The 19,774-nt window shown below is 34.7% G+C and overlaps 1 protein-coding gene across 1 annotated transcript in view; it reads left to right on the forward strand.

Annotated features, from left to right (window-relative positions):
- CFAP47 (cilia and flagella associated protein 47) overlaps positions 1–19,774 on the forward strand; it is a 252,655-nt gene that overhangs the window by 30,654 nt on the left and 202,227 nt on the right. The window contains 6 exon segments of the mRNA XM_031556783.1: positions 9,414–9,582; positions 12,655–12,752; positions 13,470–13,629; positions 16,242–16,304; positions 16,307–16,433; positions 17,063–17,272. Of these exon segments, the coding sequence (XP_031412643.1) occupies positions 9,414–9,582; positions 12,655–12,752; positions 13,470–13,629; positions 16,242–16,304; positions 16,307–16,433; positions 17,063–17,272 (827 nt within the window).

The following is a 19,774-nucleotide window of genomic DNA, read 5'->3' on the forward strand; positions in this document are numbered from 1 at the left end:
TTTCTCCAGCTGAACAAGCTCAGCTGCCTCAGTCCCTCTTTGTAGGAGAGGTGCTCCAGCCCCCTGATCATCTTTGTGGCTCTCCTCTGGACCCTCTCCAGCAGCTCTCTGTCTTTCTTGTACTGGGGTCTCCAGACCTGGACACAGTACTCCAGATGGGGCCTCACAAGAGCAGAGTAGAGAGGGACAATCACCTCCCTGTCCCTGCTGGCCACCCCTCTTCTGATGGAGCCCAGGATACCATTTGCCTTCTGAGCTGCATGGGGTCACTGCTAGCTCATGTTCAGTTTTTCATCCATTGGGACCCCCAAGTCCTTCTCTGCAGGGCTGCTCTCAAGGACCACTCCTTCCAGTCTGTGGATGCCTGGGATTCCTCCAGCCCAAGTGCAAAACCTTGCACTTTGCCTTGTTGAACCTCATCAGGTTCACCCGGGCCCACCTTTCAAGACTGTTGAGGTCCCTCTGAATGGCATCCCTTCCTTCTACAGTGTCAACTGCACCACTCAGCGTGGTGTCATCAGCAAACTTGCTGAGGGTGCACTCTATTCCGCTGTCAATGTCATTGATAAAGATGTTGAAGAGCACCAGTCCCAAGACAGACCCCTGGAGGATGCCGCTTATTACTGGCCTCCACCTGGACATAGAGGGTAGTGATTAATGGTTCTGTCTTCAGCCTTTCAACCAATTTCTTATCCATCAAGTGGTCCACCCATCAAATCCACATCCCTCCACTCTGGAGATAAGGGTGTGGTGGGGGGCCATGTCAAAGGCCTTGCTCAAGTCCAGGTAAATGACATTGTTTGCCTTTCCCTTGTCCGCCAATGCCACCACTCCACCATAGAAGGCCCCCAGATTGGTTAAACATGACCCTTCCCTAGTGAAGCTGTGCTGGCTGTCTCGGATCACACGCTCATTCCTTGTGTGATCAAGTTTGTTGTTCCATGATCTTCCCAGGTACAGAGGTGAGACTCACTGGCCTTAGTTTCCTGGCTCCTCCTTGCTCCCTTTCTTGTAAATGGGTGTGATGTGACCCTTCCTCCAGTCATCCAGTCACCTGGGACCTCATCTGACAGCCATGACTTTTCAAATATGATGGAGAGCAGCTCAATATGATGGATCATATTTCAGTTAGAGGGACCTCGAAGCCCACTCAGCCCAACCCCTGCTGTGGACAGGGCTGCCCCCCACTAGCTCAGGCTGTCCAGGGCCCCATTCAACCTGACCTTGAGTGACTCCAGGGATGGGGTACCACAGCTATTCTGGGCAGCCTGGGCCACGGTCTCATCATCCTGTAAGTGAAAAACTTCCCCCTGGTATCTAACCTAAATCTCGTCTCTTTTAGATTAAAGCTCTTTCCCCTTGTCCTATTGTTATCAGACCATGTAAAAAGCTGGTCTCCCTCCTGCCTATAAGTTCCTTTTTAAGTACTGGAAGGCCTCAATGAGGCCTTCCTGCAGACTTTACCAAGCTAAACAAGCCCAGCTCCCTTAATCTTTCTATATAGGAGTGGTGCTCTAGCCCTTTGATCATCTCTGTGGCCCTCCTCTGGACCTGCTTCAATAGTTTTATTTCCATAAAACTGTTTAACTTAAGTGCCATGGCAGGGAGTTAGAAACTGGGTGGTCTTTCCCCCTTAAACCCCCCCTCTTAAACCAAACCGTTCCGTGATTCTATGACTTATGATGTATATTTCTAACCTGCATGGTAGATGTAGTTAACTTTTTTTCCCATCCCCTTTCATCTTGGTAGATAAAAGTACATAATTATGTGTAAGGTCTAAAACACAGCCATATTGATATGAGCTGTAACCTGGAATTTGGCAGCTCTGTTTCTGCTTATTGCATCGGATTTATCTAGCGATAGTCCTGCTGTACAAACTGATTCTTTATTCTTCACTGTACTGGAAAGTAGTGCAGCAGGAAAGCCAATTATGTCCTTCCAGGCTAGTGAAATACCGACTCTAAAATCCTAAATGAACCTTATCCCTCCAAACTATCAAAAACAGGATTTTTTTGTCTCTTTTAGTACTTCATTTCTTACTGTTATAATTGACCTGTATTGCTGTTTTCTTTCCTAGTTTTAGTCCATGCTAGTTAGGATGGCTTAATACATTTTTTTTTTTTCTTTTCCTCTGATGTAGCTGTAAATTTAAGTGGTTAGGTATCTACTGTTTCAGAAGTTTTCTGAAATTCACTTATCATCTGAGCATCTCCAACTGTCGTTTATGAATAGTGTTATGGTAATGTAACTAAAAACAAGGTTATATTAGCTGCTTTATTTCTGATATAAATCTTAGGGGGGAAGAAAAATTGTTCTTCCATCTTTGAGTGCATATATATATATATATATATATATATATATATATATACACACAGTGAACAGGTTAGTTTTATTTGGAAAAAAGGTATAAAGGACTAAAAACAAAAACAAAAAAAACCTTTCCTGGGGTACTTGGAGCCTTGTAACCAATTACTGTGTATTGTTTTCGCAATTATTTCTCTTATTTCAGTTTCCCCTTCTCTCCACGTGCACACATCCTTTCTGTCCATTTCCCTTTACCCTGTGCTGGTTAAGTTCAGTGTGCAGCCAGTGCTTCCATTCTGCTGCGAAGTGTTGCTTGTTTGGCAGGGGGCAGCTTACACATTACTAGGCAGGACATGTCCAAATACATGTACAACTTAAAATCCACTCGTTGCCACTCATTAACATCATTGAACATCTCTGATAGCTGGAAGCAGTCGCACTGATTACTGTAAAAGAAAGATAACTTTGATAACTAAATATGTTACCCAGTATGGCATGACTAAAAGGAAGCATTCGGAAGCGTATGAATGCCTAGGGTGCTATAGCTTTTCTTTTCTCTAGCTTCTGCAAATTATAAGTAAATTATAATAAATTATAATTTAATTTATAATTTTAATTTTTAATATAATTAATTTTTTAAATAAATTAATAAATTATAATAAAACCAGCGTAGTTCTGTTAAGGAAGCAGTCCAGGTACCAGCATCTCTTATTCTCATCAGAAACTCTCACTTCTTGCTGATTTGATATAACATTTCCTATTGGATCTGGGTTGTTGTTAACATTCTGCTGTGTCTAGATTTCCTCCTTCTCTCATCAGATTTCTTCCTTTCGACTGTCCAATGTTGAAAAAACTCTAATCTCTCTATCGAGATCATTCTTCAAGTTTCACAGTTGCTTGTGCTATTTCCTTCATCTCTACTTAAACCACTGTTTCTTTGATCTCATCAACATTTTCTGGACATCTATTTTTTGACTGAACTTATCTCTAAGCTGCTGCAGATCTTCTGTATCCCTCTGAGATAAATTCTGTCTACAGTCTGGTTCTACTAAAACTTCCTTCTGCGGTTGTAGTCATAATTGCTGACAATACTACCCTATAATCCAAAAGAAAAAAACTACTGAGTTATGTTTATGATAAGAAAACAGATATTAGAAGTAACAAATTGAATCAGTTTTGAATTCTCCTGCTAACAGTCATAGAATCACCTTGGCAGTTTTTTTTCCTTCTATATCAAAAAGCTTTAAAACAACAGACTAATTACAAAACTGTGGAATGGCTTAGATTGGAACCTTAAAGATCATCTGGTTCCCACCCTTCTGCCATGAGCAGGGCTGCCCCCCACCAGCTCAGGCTGCTCAGGGCCCCATCCAACCTGGCCTTGAGTGCCTCCAGGGATGGGGCACCACAGCTTCTCTGGGCAGCTGTGCCAGCGCCTCACAACCCTCTCAGTAAAAAATTTCTCCCTGACATCTCACCTAAATCTCATCTCTTTTAGATTAAAGCTCTTTCTCTTGTCCTATCATTATCAGATCATGCAAAAAGACAGCTTCTTTCCTGCCTATAAGCTCCTTTTAAGTTCTGGAAGGTTTCAGTGGGGTCTTCCTGGATCCTTCTCTTCTCCAGGCTGAAGAAGCTTAACTCATTCTCTCTTCATGAGAGGTGCTCCAGCCAGATCACCTTTGTGGTCCTTTCCTGAGCCTGTTTCTGCTACTCCATGCAGACATACAGAAACTCTAGATAGCTCCCACAATTTGTATTAAAATGTAATAGGCACAGTTAAATGTGACATCAAAGGAAATTCCTAAAGAGGAGATATATTGGCAAGCTTATAAAATAACATCAACAAATTTTGACATATCTCTCCCACTGCTCTAAGTAGCAGTGAAATTAAATTGTTAAGTGTAGGAGCTGCTCAGGCAAGGAATGCTTCATTCTTGTTTCTCCAGCCTCTCAGAAAGCGTTAGAGGTGACAAAGCTCTCCACCTCACTAGAAAGAGTTTAACACTGAGATTCATTTGCATTTATTGTTAGAGAGGTATATAAGTGAGAACAATATATGAAAATACAAATGGATAAGCTGCTAACCCTTCTTAATATCATATTTTTTATGAAGTCCAACTGATCCTTTCTCTTTTGTTTTGTTATACTTTTAATTAAATCTGAATGATTACATTTCAGTTTTGTTTTTTCACTTCAGTTTAGCTTGCTGTATGTCTGATTTGTTATACAGGGCTTTCATTTCAGATGCTAAAATAAAATTTCATGCTAGTTTTAAGAATGGCAACAAATACAGTAGAAAATATGAACATCTGGCTGAATATTTGTTGGAGTTCCCCTGACCTTATCCAAGAAGTAAGGCTTTTCTGTCTTTGACCCATACTCTGCAAGCTAGATTCTGCTACCTACCTAGGTAACACTCAGGTGCCCTTTGTTTCTCTCTTCTGTACAAGAGAAGTAGGCATTGAGTGAGCACAGTGAATATTTGCCCAGTAATTATTTTTGTTCCTTTGTTGTCGCTGTGCTTTATGAGGTTGGATGATATACCTGGTAGCAGCACTGTCACGCAAGTTCTAGTAAGGCAAAAAGGAAAAGCAAGCTGTAGGAGTGTGCTTCTTTAAAATAAAAAATAAAAAAATCTGCTGGAAAACAGCAAATTCCAGCATCCTGGAAAAAAGACAGATTACACAGCTGTGCAATAATGAGGCTCTTGAGAGCTTTGATTGAGACAAATGGAGGAAGTCACAACTGTCAGAGAATATTGCTTAGGCTTTGTACAGGAAAGTGGCAGGTGGTGGTTTATTTATTATTTGACATTGATAATAATGGAATTGTTTATTTTTAGTTATCAGAATTCTCAGACAAGAAAATCTATGGAAAACCAGATGTGAAACTGCAAAATACTCAGTATTTTTAATGCAACATCTCTGTATTGTACTCTGTAGTTTAATTTTAATGTTTTAAATGGTGCATTTGAACACTTGTTGCATTATTTGTTATGCTGCTTATAAGTGATAGCCAGAAAATTTAGGTTGCATTAAAATGTGTGTATATTTTAAGAAAAGGCTAATGTTAAGTCTTAAAACTTGTGTATAGATTTTGTATTCAGCTACAATACACAAACACTTGGTTCTTCAGTATCATTTTATTGTATTGTTAGGTTTAAATTTTAGAGAAATCTTTTAATATATATCACAATTCTGGAATTACTACTGAAATCTATTTTGCTAGTGCTATAAATAAATTTTAAAATGATTCCTACACACACAAAAAAATGGTGATTTCGAATGCTTCAAGATATTTGTACAGTGTGCTAATTATGTGATAAATACAACAATATTTTCTGTAACAGATGTTTTAAATTAATTTTAAGTCTTAGTTTTCTGATTGACTGTGTGAAGTTGTACTGTAAAAGCAAGTCTTGCAATTTAGGGAGATACGATGTATTCTTTATGCTAAATAAAGTGTTTGATTCCTGGATTTGACAGCAAAATTTTTGCTCAAACTTGTTGCCCCTCAATCTGATAATTCTGCTTAATTTTTTTCAAATGCATTAATTTTAATTGCCTTTACATTCTTATGGGTTCTGGGGTAACACTTTCCCCTTTTGTTTATTTCAGTGTACTGAGTATTGAGGCCTGAGGCCAGAAGGCACTCAGCTATGTTCACTTTCCACTGTTTGGCTTAGAGCTGTCATCTACGTTGTGACCAAACCATGGCATTTTGAAGAACTCAAATGAATTTGGGTAGCTGAGCTTTCTTGATCAAAAAAGTTTTCTTAAAATTCTACAACATTTATTTAGCAATTTTTAAGAAAAAGATGCGTTTTTCTTGTAAATGGCTACAAAATGAAATACTGCAGAAATATGTTTTATTTAAAGAATTGTTATCTTGTCATGGCTTCCTACACAAGCGTATCTTTTGGAGGTGAACACGTAACAAAAAACTGCTTTGTTGCACATGACTGTTCTTTTTAAAGCTTCTTTTGAAGTATTTTAATTGCTGAGATTCCCACTTTGCAGATCAGGTCTCCTTTTCAATTAATGTGCATAATTAGATTAAATCAGGACTGGAAAAGTATTTCATATTGTGTTATTAATCCTGAGTGTTTGTGAAACAACTCGTATTAGGCTGCTTGCTTCTTATCCTTTCCTCCTTGTGTCCTCTGGTTTACAAAATTAAATGTAGGCTTCAGAAAAATACCTGAACAGATAAATAACCATGAAGTATTCATTAAATATAATGGAGAACTTTCCATTTTGAAGTATTAGAGATTGAAAGAAAAGTGAAAAATAGATCTGCTGTAAGTACATTTAAAAAGAAAAGTAACAATTGTTATTGCAAAGTAGTAAGAAATAAATTAACTTTCAATTCTGTTTCAGTAATGTTTATGCATGTATATGATTATAATACAATTTCTATACATGAATATGAGTCATTTTTTGTTTTGAGTGCATGTTAGTTAATGTGCAGTTAATGAATCAAAGGTATGTATGAATCAGGTACAAGTTACATGACTTGTTTGATATTATAGAAATCCACTTGTGTGAGTAGTCTTGGCTCTGCCTTTACACTATTGTACTTCAGGGCAAATGTAGGTTTTCAGTGAACACGAGGATCTAAATGTAGTGAATCAAGCTGCTGCGTTTGTTTGCCAGTAGAAAGCAAGTAAAACTCTTGCTTCACAATAGAAGGAAAACACCTTGGCCTGATACTGGGAATGAAAAACAAATTTTGAAAAGCTGCTTTGGAAGGATAGAGAGATTCCACCTCTTACTGGCCAACCTGAACGCACAAAACAGTTGTACTATAGATACTGCTTTTACATAATCAATTAAGTCATATTTTAAGCATTTTAATCTTAGCAAGCAGGGGCTTAAAAATTGCATAATTATATTTGTATGCCTGCCATACACAGTAAGAATGGAAAAGATTTTCCAGATAAATTGTTTATACTGCATTGCTTTGGCAGTAGTACTTAGAGTATTAGAATTGCCCACGTAGGATGTACATGCTGGCTATGGGAAGCTGCCAGGGCTGGCTATAATCTTTAAGCCTGAGATGTGTGCTGAGATATGCGGTCGTCTTTTTCTTTATGGTGAGCCGTACTGCTTGGGAGCTATTGATATCTGCAGCAGATTGCATTTTACGCTTTAGAAGATGTATGCTAGAGACACGTGACCAATATAAAACATTGTACAGCTTGAGGAGCGTGATAGAAGCTTCTGATGGGGTCTGGTCTGTAAGTGTTAAACAAGATGCTTGACTAGAGAGTCCTGGAAAATTTCACTCTCATTGATTTACTTTGAAGTTGTATTTTTACAACTATGTTACTAAATAAGCAGGTATTCACCTTTAATTTGTCAAACCTCACATATATATTCAGAAAATATTTTAAATTATTTTTGATGGATTGCAAAGTCTTGACGTGTAATGCTTTTTATTTTCAACTGTGAGAAAAGATAGTTGTTTGTCTAAAGCTGTAAAGAGAAACTGTTGTGAAGGACAAAGTATTTCAAACATGCTTTGATGTGAAAGGAGTTTCTATCTCTGTGAGGAAAATATTCTTATTAGCTTTTTTCCATTATTTGCATTTTACATTGATGTGATGTGGAATATTTTATGTGGGCGGTTTTTATGATAGAAGCACATTTAAATCCTACCAGATTTTTTCCACAGTCTTTGCTAACGATACAACTCAATACTAGTTACTAAAAATTTTCATGTCATTTACTGTCTTAATTTTGCAAAGTGCAATTCTGTGTTATAAAACCTAATCATAAAAATCTTTCAGATCTGAATCATCAGTGATAATATGAGTGCTGTGATCTTGCTAGAAAAAAAATTCCCCTCGCTGCACGTTGTTATCTTACTAAACATATGCTCCATAACATTCAGCACATGTTGCTCACCAGGAGCTTGTAGATCTGTCCTAGAAATGTTGCTGCAACTCCAAACATTATAAATGCTGTGTTCTTGATTCTCATTGCCTAAGTTCTGTGTTGAATCTGTTGAGGGTGAATATTTGCCTTATTTTTTGTGGGAGGACCTTTTTTTTTTTTCTTCTTTTCCTGTCATTTATATGTTGTGCTCACTACAATATATACAAAAGTAAAGCACAATGCACTATTCCCTGTGGTATTTGGAAGCTTTTAAATGATTTATATCTCCTTTATATACCTGGCTTTGCTGCATATTTTAAGCAGCACGCAGATTTTATAGGCCAGAATCTTTTTTGAAGATTGCAGTGTCCTTCAAGGTGAAAACAGCTGTAGAATTTGAAGTATCCCAGCAGTGGCTTTATGGTAGAAGGTTTGTTTTTTATGTTGCCTTTTTTATGGTTATCCTTTTTTTTTCCCTTTGTCTGGAGAGCGTACTGTGAAGTTTGTCCTTGGGAAGACTGCACGAAAGACAAGAAATGCCTTCTTGATAAGTTCACTATGAAATAAATTAGGCCTCTCAAGTGCATAAGCCATGTGTGGGTGTGGGGGGAAGGGAGGAAGGAGGGAACTTTCAGTAAAATTAAGTACTCTCTTCAAATTCTATAAACCTCACTTATGAGGGGGATGTTACTGCTGACATAAAACTGGGATCAAAACCAATGGAATTTGAAATCTTCAAAGTCAGTGAGGTTCAATGATGGTGGGTTTAGTAATGTCTGTTTTAACTCATACTTCATTTGAATGTTTGAGCCCACGTTGCTTATGCTGAGTCTTTCTCTTCAACGTTTGAAAATGACTTTCTTAATTTATATAGTTTTGTTTCCCCCTCCTTGCTCATGGTTATGTCACAGTTCCAATCTTTATCTTTGCTCATATTGCGAAGGGTTACAGCATAGTGACTTACCAGAAACCTTGTCTGTAGCTGTGCTAATAAACCTGATTCTTTTGAGCATACAATTTTTTTCATTGGTAGGGTGAATATGGCTTTTTACTGCATAGTTAAACAACTGATAATAAATAGTAATGAAAATCCTATTGCTGTGATCAATTTCAATGTTGATTTTGATAATTATGAAATAGTAATAAGAAACAGTGATAGTGCTCAGGTGGTTCAAAAAATACCAATTGCTTTGGGAAAGTGACCATGATGGTATTTATGTCCTTTAGGTGGCGGCATATAACTTCATTCTGCCAGTTAACACTCGTTGGTATGACCTTCCATTGCTACAGCAACACTATGCACCTGCAACTTCTGTTGGATCTGTAAAGCATGTCATTGCTCCACAACCACGGAGGGTGACCGTGGCTATTCCAATCTGTAGAGTTAAAGCAGTTGGTAGGTAAACTAAGAATCTAAAGAAAGTGATGGATGCTTACATTTGTGGTGATTTGTGTTTTCTCCTTAAAAAACAAACAAACAAACAAAAAACCAACCACAAAAAATGATAATGGAAGGCTGAAAATTAAATTACTGTATAGTTTGTAAATTTCTTGGAAATGTGAAAATTTTTAAAATGTCAATTTGTATTTTTAAATATATATATAAACTGTGCTTTCTGTAAATCGTATCACATATGCTAGTAAATGTTCTTTTTCTATAGCTGTTTTCCTATATCAGTTTTCCAATACTTTGATTTAAATAAAAACAAAAAACTAAAAAACATCAAAATTCAGTTTTGTTCTTACTCCAATTAGTATTTCTGCTCATTAACATACAAATCTCAGCATTGACAGCAGTTCATCTGTGTAGAGAACTGGTATATCATTCATGATCTTTTTCCAGTCTCAGCTTGTGAAAACCGTGAGCTCTAGCTATACTTAAAATCCTTTTAAAATGCTTCTCTGGCTCTGATCCCATCTGAGATAACAATTTAGTCTTTTTGCTTCTGTTTGTTTTTGTGTGCAGAACTGTACTCTTCTGGCCTTTCAGAATGTGTTAATAGCCAAATTTACAGGCACTTTGTCTGCAATAAGATGTAAATATCTTAAACAATTCTTCTCTGCTTTTGTTAAAACAGTTTCTGTTTTTCGTTACTCTCCTGTCAAATATATAAACCTCCTTATGGTGGTTACTTGAATTCATCAGCTTTTCTCAACTCAGTTTTTAATACGTATTTACTTTCTATTTGAGAATGAGACTTAAGTGTTGAGTATCTTACTGAAATGTTGTTTATATGATGTTTACAAAATCTCAGGAGCACTGAAGGGTACCTGGCTGAAAAAAATGTATAATGTGGGCTACAAGCAGCTCCTATTTATTTTTGTCTTTAATTGAAGATTTCAGAGAAAGCCTTCCTTATGCAAAAGTTAAGTCTTAAAGTGATCTCAAGAAGGTCTCTCATGTTTCTTTGGATTCATTTAAGGTGTGAGGAAGGTAAAATCATATTAAATGTTTTCACGTATATTTAGTTTAAGAACAAACAAATGTGCATATTAGTATAAGGTTAGTACAGATTGCTCCTCTAAAAAATTGTGAATCTAAGTAACTGCTACAGCAGAAGTGATTTAGGAATTCAGAAGGAAAAACCCTTCAATTTTCCATTTTTACGGAATTTATAAACGTTATAATAAATTTAATATTCTGCCAAATAGAACAGATGTAGAATTGAATAAAATTTTTTTTAAACTAGCTATATTGGTAGCTAACAAGAAGCAATCATATTAAAATGAATCTATGATACTTTCAGTATGTTATAATTGGCTATATTTTCTATTTAAATTTGAGTATTAGGATTACATTCTTATGGGATGTTATGGGGAACTGTGAGGAGATAGTCTAGATAAATGTTGTTTACTTGTTATTTCATACAATTATACAGATATAGGCAACTAGTCAGATTATTTTTACCACTGAAAGCAAATTAATAATTACTACATTCTGAAAATTCAAAACTTGTCTGTTCTTGATTCATCATTTCAGATAATCACTTTACAAATTGCACATGGATTAGAAGATGATGCAAGTTCAAACTTGTCATTTGGCAATATACCTAATTCTTTCTACTTTGTGTTATGGCACATTTATTTTTCTATAATTTTTTTTCCTCTGACAAATTTTCTGATTGCTCGGGCTTCAGACTGCCCACAACTGTGCAATTGGCACTTCAATCTGTACCTTATATCCAGTGTTTGTACTCAGGATTGTTTGCCCAGAGAAAAGAATCACTATGATTTCAGAGAATTCAACGCAGTCCTTTAACTTGAGTGTAATAAATGTTTCCAATCAATCATAAATCTCCCACCCTCCCCTTTTTAAAAAAGTAAAAAATAAAAATGTAAAAGCAAGGCTTTTAGAGTGTTTCATTGTCTGGGATGTTGCTTCTCTCTTAAGGACTTTCCTTAGCGATTGATTATTGACATGTAAGAAAACACTGAATAAGCAAAAAAGCAAAACAGAGAATTCAGCATCAGAGTAGATAAACACAGTTCCTACCTCATTCAGACAAAGAGGAAGAGCGTGAAGTATCCATGTGAAGACACTACGTGTGCTGTCTTTAAAATTTATCAGACTTGCAGTTTCTTCATGGAGTTTCTCATATCTCCCCTTTTGTCCCTAGCTAGTTTTTCATTCTCACTGTGTTTTCCTTGCATGATGTCTGCAAAGAGTGGGGACTCCAGGAGTGACACAGTCGCACATTATTTGGTGAAAGTATTATTCAAATGAGGTTCCTGCTCTAAAAGAATATTAATTTGCAGAGGTTCCCAGCTTATTAACCAAATATGGCAGCAAAATGAATACTCCTATGAGAACATCCATCTTAGTTTTTTTTTCCTAAATCTTCACTCTGGACTTCATACTGTGCCATGTTTTCTTTATTTTGGCTATATGATATTAAGAGGAATGCTATTGTCCTTAAAGTCTTTTCTAATGAATACTGTCACAACTACATTGTATAACTGCTAACATAATATAGAGTCTGGAAATGAAATTAGTGGATTTGGATGTGAATGTAGAATTATATGAAAGTAATATTGTGCAATTTTTATTAAGAGGATGAATGAATATTATCTAAAGTAAATGCCTGAAGATATGCTAAGGTCTCTTTTAATGAGCATTGCTTTTGATCTCTCAAGTATGCTTGTGAATATAGTCTAAATGTTCTTGAATTTGTCTGCAACAGGAAGATCACATGACACTGTGTATAGCATCCTTACAGAAAGGAGAGATGCTATACATGTGGTAGGTGTAAAATTATAATCATTTGAACGTGACTGAAGGGTCATATTAAGTCAGAAATTTACCTTAGTTATTTTTATAATATGGGAACAATAAAATAAACCATAGCTTTACAAAAGGGGAAGAAACAATTCTATTAAAATAACTGTTTCTGAACATATTTATGAAGGTATTTTGGGGTTCTATTTGTCAAAACAATACTTTATATTACATCTTTAATTTTTTCAACAGTACTTAAGTCACCACTGGAGTTGTCCTCAATGGAACTTGTATTTACACGACATTCAAGTGGTATGCGTTCGAATATTTCTGAAAGTCTGGATTCTCAGGTATGTAAACAGAAGTGTTACTGCCTTTGTCTTTTAATTACTTTAAAAATGAATTGCAAACTGTTATATTTTGGATCTTAAAATTTACTCATGGTCTAAACATAATCATTTATATATTTTAAATATTTTCTATTTGTTTTGTTCAGGTTTTGAATTCATATTTTTCTTTGATCACTACAGAATTTCTAGAACTCAGAGTTGGTCTTCTCCTGGCTTTCTGATGTATGAGAAAGTACAGGCACTGTGAGAGAGAGCAGTTCTGTGATAAAGGAACGGATTATTTTGTTGTTCACACAGTTTTCTTACTGAGTTGGAAAAAAATTGTTTTTGGAAGCCTATTTTGAACTTTTTGTAATTTAAATATTTGAAGACCTGGAAGTCTTTATGTCATGAATCATGTGTTCTTGCTGTTCTTCATTTGTATCATCAAAAACTCATATTTCGCTAAGCACCTCACAATGTTTTAATCTGTTTATCTCACATAATTTTTTTGTTTTCCTAATTATAAAAGGCAGTGGCAAATAACTGGAAATCTTTTAGTCTGTACTGATAGGCATACTCATTTCCTCACCTTACGCTAAACTGGGTTCTTAATTTCTTTCTAGTGCTTTCTAGCTTTCAATGTGATCTGATTGCAAAAGAATGTGAGAAGAATTGTGGTGCTTGCTGCTTTTCCGTCTTTCATTATGCTCTTTTTTTCTCTGTAAATATTTACAGAAACTTGACCTGAAGAATATCTCAAAGCAACAGTTGACATGGAAGTTGAGTTGTGATGATGCAGGCGAAAGTGTAGAAGACAGTGTTTTTAAATTTAGTCAGCAGAGAGGATTTCTTGATCCGGGACAAAAAATCAGTATTGCTGTGTTCTTCTGCTCTTGTAAGTAATCTTGATAGTTCTTCTACAGATATTTTGAACAATTTTGTCATTTTTATAGATTTGTTTAAATCACTTTTATGGTGAATGTTGACTAGCACTTCTTTTGATGACCTTTGAGTTAATGTGAATAAAGGGCTAGTTGAAGGTCTGAGAAAATAACCAAACTCAAAACATTAAGTCAATTTTGAATGTAGAACACATCAAAGGCTGGGGTACCTGAATTGTTTTCAGTACACTTGTTACGCTGCTAATGTACACATGGGTAACTTTAAATGGTTAAGCTTTTCACGAATACTTAAAGTGTATGTGATTCCTTGATTTTTATTTTTATTTTTTTTAATAGGCAGAACTTAAATAAGAATAGAAATTTCCTTCCTCAAAAAGATGTAAAATCAGTTAATTATATTATTTTCCGAGTAGTTTGCTCAGGCAAGCAGACACCAAGTTAAAAGCATAAGATACATTTCTAACAAAGCTTGGGAGCATGTAGGAAGGTGACAATCGACAACATATACCAGAAGAGAAATTGCAGAACATGAATATTAGAATTCCACGTTATACTCAGTCAAGTGTTTTGCATAGAGAGTAATTTAACACCGTACTTGAATTGCTGAAGCCTCTCACAGAGCTCAGAGTGGTATTAACAGTTTTAAGTGCCTACTTGAAGGAAGGTTTTCTTGTTGGTTGGGTGTGATATATTTAATATTGCTCTGCATGCGTATTGTGAATATGCAAGAGCAGTATTTATTGCATACGTTGTTTGGAGTTGTTTGCTGCATTTCAGAAACTTTTTCCATTATATTTAATCTTCTTGATAGCTTTTGTTTTTAGTTTATGGTTGGTCTGTTATTTTTGTCTCCTGAAATGGAGAAGTGTATATATTACATATAACGATCTTTGCAGAACTAATTAAAAGATGGTGTACTTTAAAGGAGGAAATAATCATTCATATAATGGTTGTGCAAGTTACATGTTTATATTGTGAGAATGTATTAAGATTGAAGCAAAGAACAACATCCACATAAAATACAATATTTTAAATTACTGAATCAACTGTATGTGTAAATGCAAACAAATATATACAGAATGAACACTAGTAAATAATTATCATTCGAAGTCATTTGTTTTCACTGTTTTTTCTTTCTTTTATTTGCAGAAAATCATAAATAATTGTAAAAGTCAGTTGCTCTTAATTTGATGCTCAAAATGTTTTCCCATGATCTGTAGCCCTCTTGTAATATATCTTCATTGAAATTAATTACTCTTCTAGTAAAACTAGGTAGAACAAAACCCATACTATAGAAACAATGAAGAGCTTGTACTAATCAGCTTCATAGGTATGCAGGGTAAGGTTTTGCTATATGGGGAAGAACAAGCCTTAAAAAGAACCTTGATTATGCTTTGAAGCAATTTCTTCAAATGTTCGGCAAAATTTAGAATAATAATTCATAATTATTAAATGAACATGATTCACTGCTTCTGGAAGATGGGTTGATTATGTAACAGGCATAGTGAACATTACAGCCACCATCTTCTAGAGTTTTTCCTACCGAAGTAAGAGGTTATATGACTGACTTTTAACAGTTCCTGCACTTTTTTTTTTTAGGACTTATCTTTAGCTTTTAACTAACTCTAATTTTTTTGTTTTCAAGTCTGTACAACAATGTAACAAATTCTTCACTGGCATCCATTTAGTTTAAAGGTGTATATATGTAATATGCTGGACTTTTGAATAATTCATGCCATAACTAAACTGGAAATATTTAATTGGGGAAGGAGGGTACGAAGTGAGTAACATCTAATACAAACTTGAGGAGCAGAAAATAATTTGAAAAAAATAATTATCTGGCTCTGTAAAGAGTTAGTTGAACTAATCACAGAAGTACTGGTTTACGTATATGTTGTTTTAAGTAACGTGCTTGTCCAGACATATTACGTACAAAATTACTTGTTTTGCTATTGCTTTCCTTCTTAAATGTTAAGTGAGGATGTTTCCATACTCATTAATGTGTTAACACTGGGGAATTAAAGGGGAAGCTATTTCTCTGAAAAATGAAAAGTTTCAACTGTTTGGGATTTCTTAGAAAATGTCATATAGATTTATTTCTAAATATGAGAGGTATTCAGCAGGTGGTGAAATAGTTTTCTTTTCTTTTGCTAATTTTTCAGCAGATGGGAATAACTGAAAATTTGGAAAATGACTCTTTCTTCTTTGGAGTAACAGTTTGATAGTCTAACAGTTGTTAAAGGCAGTGCTTTGCTCTATGTTATCAATGAAAGAAAGTATGCTTTTGCCATCTAATAGAAAGGTGTCTTGCAGCAGTTAGCAGAATCACGTGAGAAGAGATGTAACACAAGGAAACAGAAAAATTTTAATGGAGAATAATTAATAATTTCAAAAACTTGTGATAAATTCTTGGATTTGTGGTTTTCTACAAGCAGTTATTCTAAACTTTCTTAACTAATAAGTCTTCTGATATAACACTTGCTGCATGTTAAACTACATTTCAATTAAGAAATACAACTGGTACTGTTTTTTAAAGTTCTTACTGTAACTCTCTTAGTTGTTGAATTTATAGTAAAAAATATATTTTTTAAAAACTTTTTAACAGCTTGTCCTGGGACATATACATCTGAAATGTCAGTGTGTGTAAATGATAATCCCTCACATTACAAATAACATTGTCTGGTACTGTCAAGTCACCAAAAATACATTTTGATCCTCCCCTCCTAATGCTGATGCCAGTTCCTCTGGATGTGAAAACTGAAATGGCCATCAAAATTATTCCGCAAGATTATTTAAGGTAAAAATATCAAAATAAGTTTATCACAAATTTTGAGTCATTCTTGTTTTCTATTCTCTCCTGAAATAGCAAATTCATTTTCTTTGTGAAGTAAAATGAAGTTACTCAGTGATTGCATCTGAAAGAATTCTATATGGACTGACTTGCATTGTCATTTCAGAACTAGAACCTAAAATTACATAACCAGGGAAAGAATCTTTATATATCTTGACTAATTTCCACTTTATACTGCTGTTGTAAAAACAAAAAACAAAACAAACAAACAAAAAAAAACTTGCATGAGTATTAATGTGATAATGTAATCTAATATATAAGAGTGAAAGATTTAGGTTTAGGAAACCTCTGAAAAAGCATCAATAAGGAAGTAACATTTTAAGTCTTTTAGCACAGTGAGTAGAAATTGCTCTTCATTTGGATGTTGAGCTATTGTGGTTAATCCTAAAATGCTAAGATACATTTGTGCAAAACAAATCTAAGAGAAGTTAGTTTCACTTGATATGTAAGTCCAAACTGAAGTTATTCTTTATTTAATTGTAAAAAGCAGTTTCATAGATGTATGAATCTGTGAATCAAATTCATTACTCTAATCCTTTGTACACAATTGCCATTGCTATTTATTTTTAACACAGGAAATCACGAATTCGGGTTGAACTTCCAGAGCTTGAACTTGAAGATGGTGACAGGATTTCCCCTTTTTCTATACGGTTCCCAGAAGGACAAGATATTGTTCTTTCGTCAGATGGCACAAATATGGAATTAATTTGTCACATCAGCTTTAAATCATCTACTCCAGTGTCATTTTCAGGGAATATATTCTTCATTGATAAAGATGAAAACAGGTAATATGTACAATTCAAATTCACTTGGGGATATTGTCCAAAGTGTCAGAAGAGGATATACAACAGGAATTGTAATACAGATTGGTTGGCTAAAAGCATGCAAGAATAATTCTGGGAAAAAAAAAAAAAGAAAGAAAGAAAAAGGAAACTTAATGGATTTTATTTTTTTCAATTGGTTCACAATTTCTAAACACAAATTCAACTTCTGTCCCTAAGGTAGGATTTATCTAAGTTTCCATGTTAAGGCCTTGTTTTATTTATATCTTTACTGATAATTCTTCTAAGATTTCTTTGGAAACACATGCTCTTGATTCAACAAATCGTGATGATTTCTATTTCAAAGTATTCTACTTCTTGTAAAATGCCTTATTAAAATTTTACAGGCCATTCTATGCTGGATTTCAGTGTGGTATATGATTTTGGCTTGAGTCAAACTCGAATGTCTGAAAATTATTATTATTATTTTAAGCAATGAGATGTTTATGACAGTGCAGAGTCTCTTTTCTGGTTTTATCCTAGTGGTATCAGGAGAAGATGTTGACGTTTATCATGTATTTGCAAGTCTTTACGTATTAGAAGAATCACTCAAATTTCAGTCCTATCAAAAGCTTCAGACTTTCCCACTGTACCTAAGAAACCAAGAAGAGATAGGTCTGAATAACTTAGCAGGCCTCTAAGGGATTTTAGTTGTTTTAGAGACTAATAAAGTAGAACTGTTTTGAGGTATTCACCAAGTAAAGATGGGGAGATAAGGGCAACTGCACTACAAATCAGAATTAAATTTTGCTAAAAAGTAGCATATAAGCTGTAATTTGTTATCCTTCCATCTCTGCCTTCCTTGGTCTTCTGCTCTTATGTTGTCTTCCTTTTTTCATTTTTCTTTCTTTATATTCTGAGCTGAGTTGTTTTCTGATCACTAGTTCTTCCTGACAAAATATGGGAAACCGTTGATGTCTTCTCCCTCAGTGCTAGATAAATCAGTCTTCTGTACTTGGTTAGAGAAAAGGGCAAGTGACACTTGCTTTATGTTTTATTTACTCCTTTTTTTTTTTTAAGTTTTCCAGAGTTCTAGAATTATGTGGGAATGTAAGTCCTATATTTAAAAAATACTTAAGAATTTATGTGGTCTAATTCTCTTTAAAACACTTATGGTTCTAACCCAGGTGAATATATAGAACTCTTCCTTTTTACTTTAGTTCTGTTAACAACAACTGTATTTTTCCACAGCTGGAATCTATTTAATGATGAGGACAGATACAGGCATGAAGTTCATACATATTAGATTGATTTTAAAAGCAGTGATCTGTTTTTTTTAAGCAACTTTAGTGGTGAAAAACTATTCAGAAGGTCTCCTCTTCCTCTGGTAAATGGAGATCAAATACAGTATTGTGTGTTCAGTATTTGTCTATTTAGTTCATCTCTTTCCTGTGGGATGAATAAGTGTACGCATATGGAGGAGTGTGACATCATTATGATGAAAAAGCTGTTCCTGCAGTTTCTATTTTCAATAAAGTGTGAAATATCACACACTACAGCACAGAACGTGCTTTTTTTAAAGGATAATAATACATTTTATTTTGTTTTGAAGCAAGGACTGTGCACATTTCAGTTGCATCTGATCATATTGGAATAGTTCTTCAGATTTCTGTGTGCAGATCATCAGTCAAGAAATACTTATTTTATTTAGTTGTAAGATTTAATCATTGTGTAGGATGTGATTCATAAATGTGTACTAGAGCTTGGAGTAATTATGAGAAAAGGATAATCTGGGCATATGATGAGATCTGAAATATAGCTGCTGAGGAGACAACATTTAATTAAAATAACTTTCTATAGGATGCACTAGCAGCTTCTTAAATCTTACAGACAAATAATCCCTTCTGCTCTGTGTAATAAGATCTTTTCCGTATTTGTCATTAAAATGAAATAAAGGAGACTATCCTCAACTTAAATGCAAACTTAACGAGTTTTTCAAAAAGAGATGCAAAATAAAAGTCATCATAGTAACATTAAAAGGAATCCATGTCTTTTACCATTAAGATAAAAAAAATTATGTTCAGGAGTGGCAAATTATCTTAAAAATGCTGTATTCTTTTAAAATGTTTTTTTTTGTTTTGGTTTGTTTTTTTTTTTTGTTAGTATTGTCTTAAAAAAAAAAAAAGCCAAAAACAATGTTGGTTTGCTGATGCACATTTGATTTCCTGTCTGTGAGCTGAATGTTGGTATGGGCTTTAGGAGCAGCTGATATGAACAGAAATGAATGAAATAACACACTATCTATAAAACAGTGTGTGCTGTTAGTGTGGTAATATTATTCCTGTTGGCTTTTGGAAGGAATTATTTTTATCTCAACCGGAAAGAATTCTTAACTTCAATTGGAAAAGTCTATGTAGGCACTAGATTCTCTAACCTGGAACATATACTTCTGTTTCTTTAAAACTTAATTTGTTCTGTGCGTTGAAATTCCACTCTAAAGTAATCTGCAGTTGCAATTTTTTTTTT

The sequence above is a fragment of the Meleagris gallopavo genome, chromosome 1, assembly GCF_000146605.3.
Source record: "Meleagris gallopavo isolate NT-WF06-2002-E0010 breed Aviagen turkey brand Nicholas breeding stock chromosome 1, Turkey_5.1, whole genome shotgun sequence".
Classification (NCBI taxonomy): domain Eukaryota; kingdom Metazoa; phylum Chordata; class Aves; order Galliformes; family Phasianidae; genus Meleagris; species Meleagris gallopavo.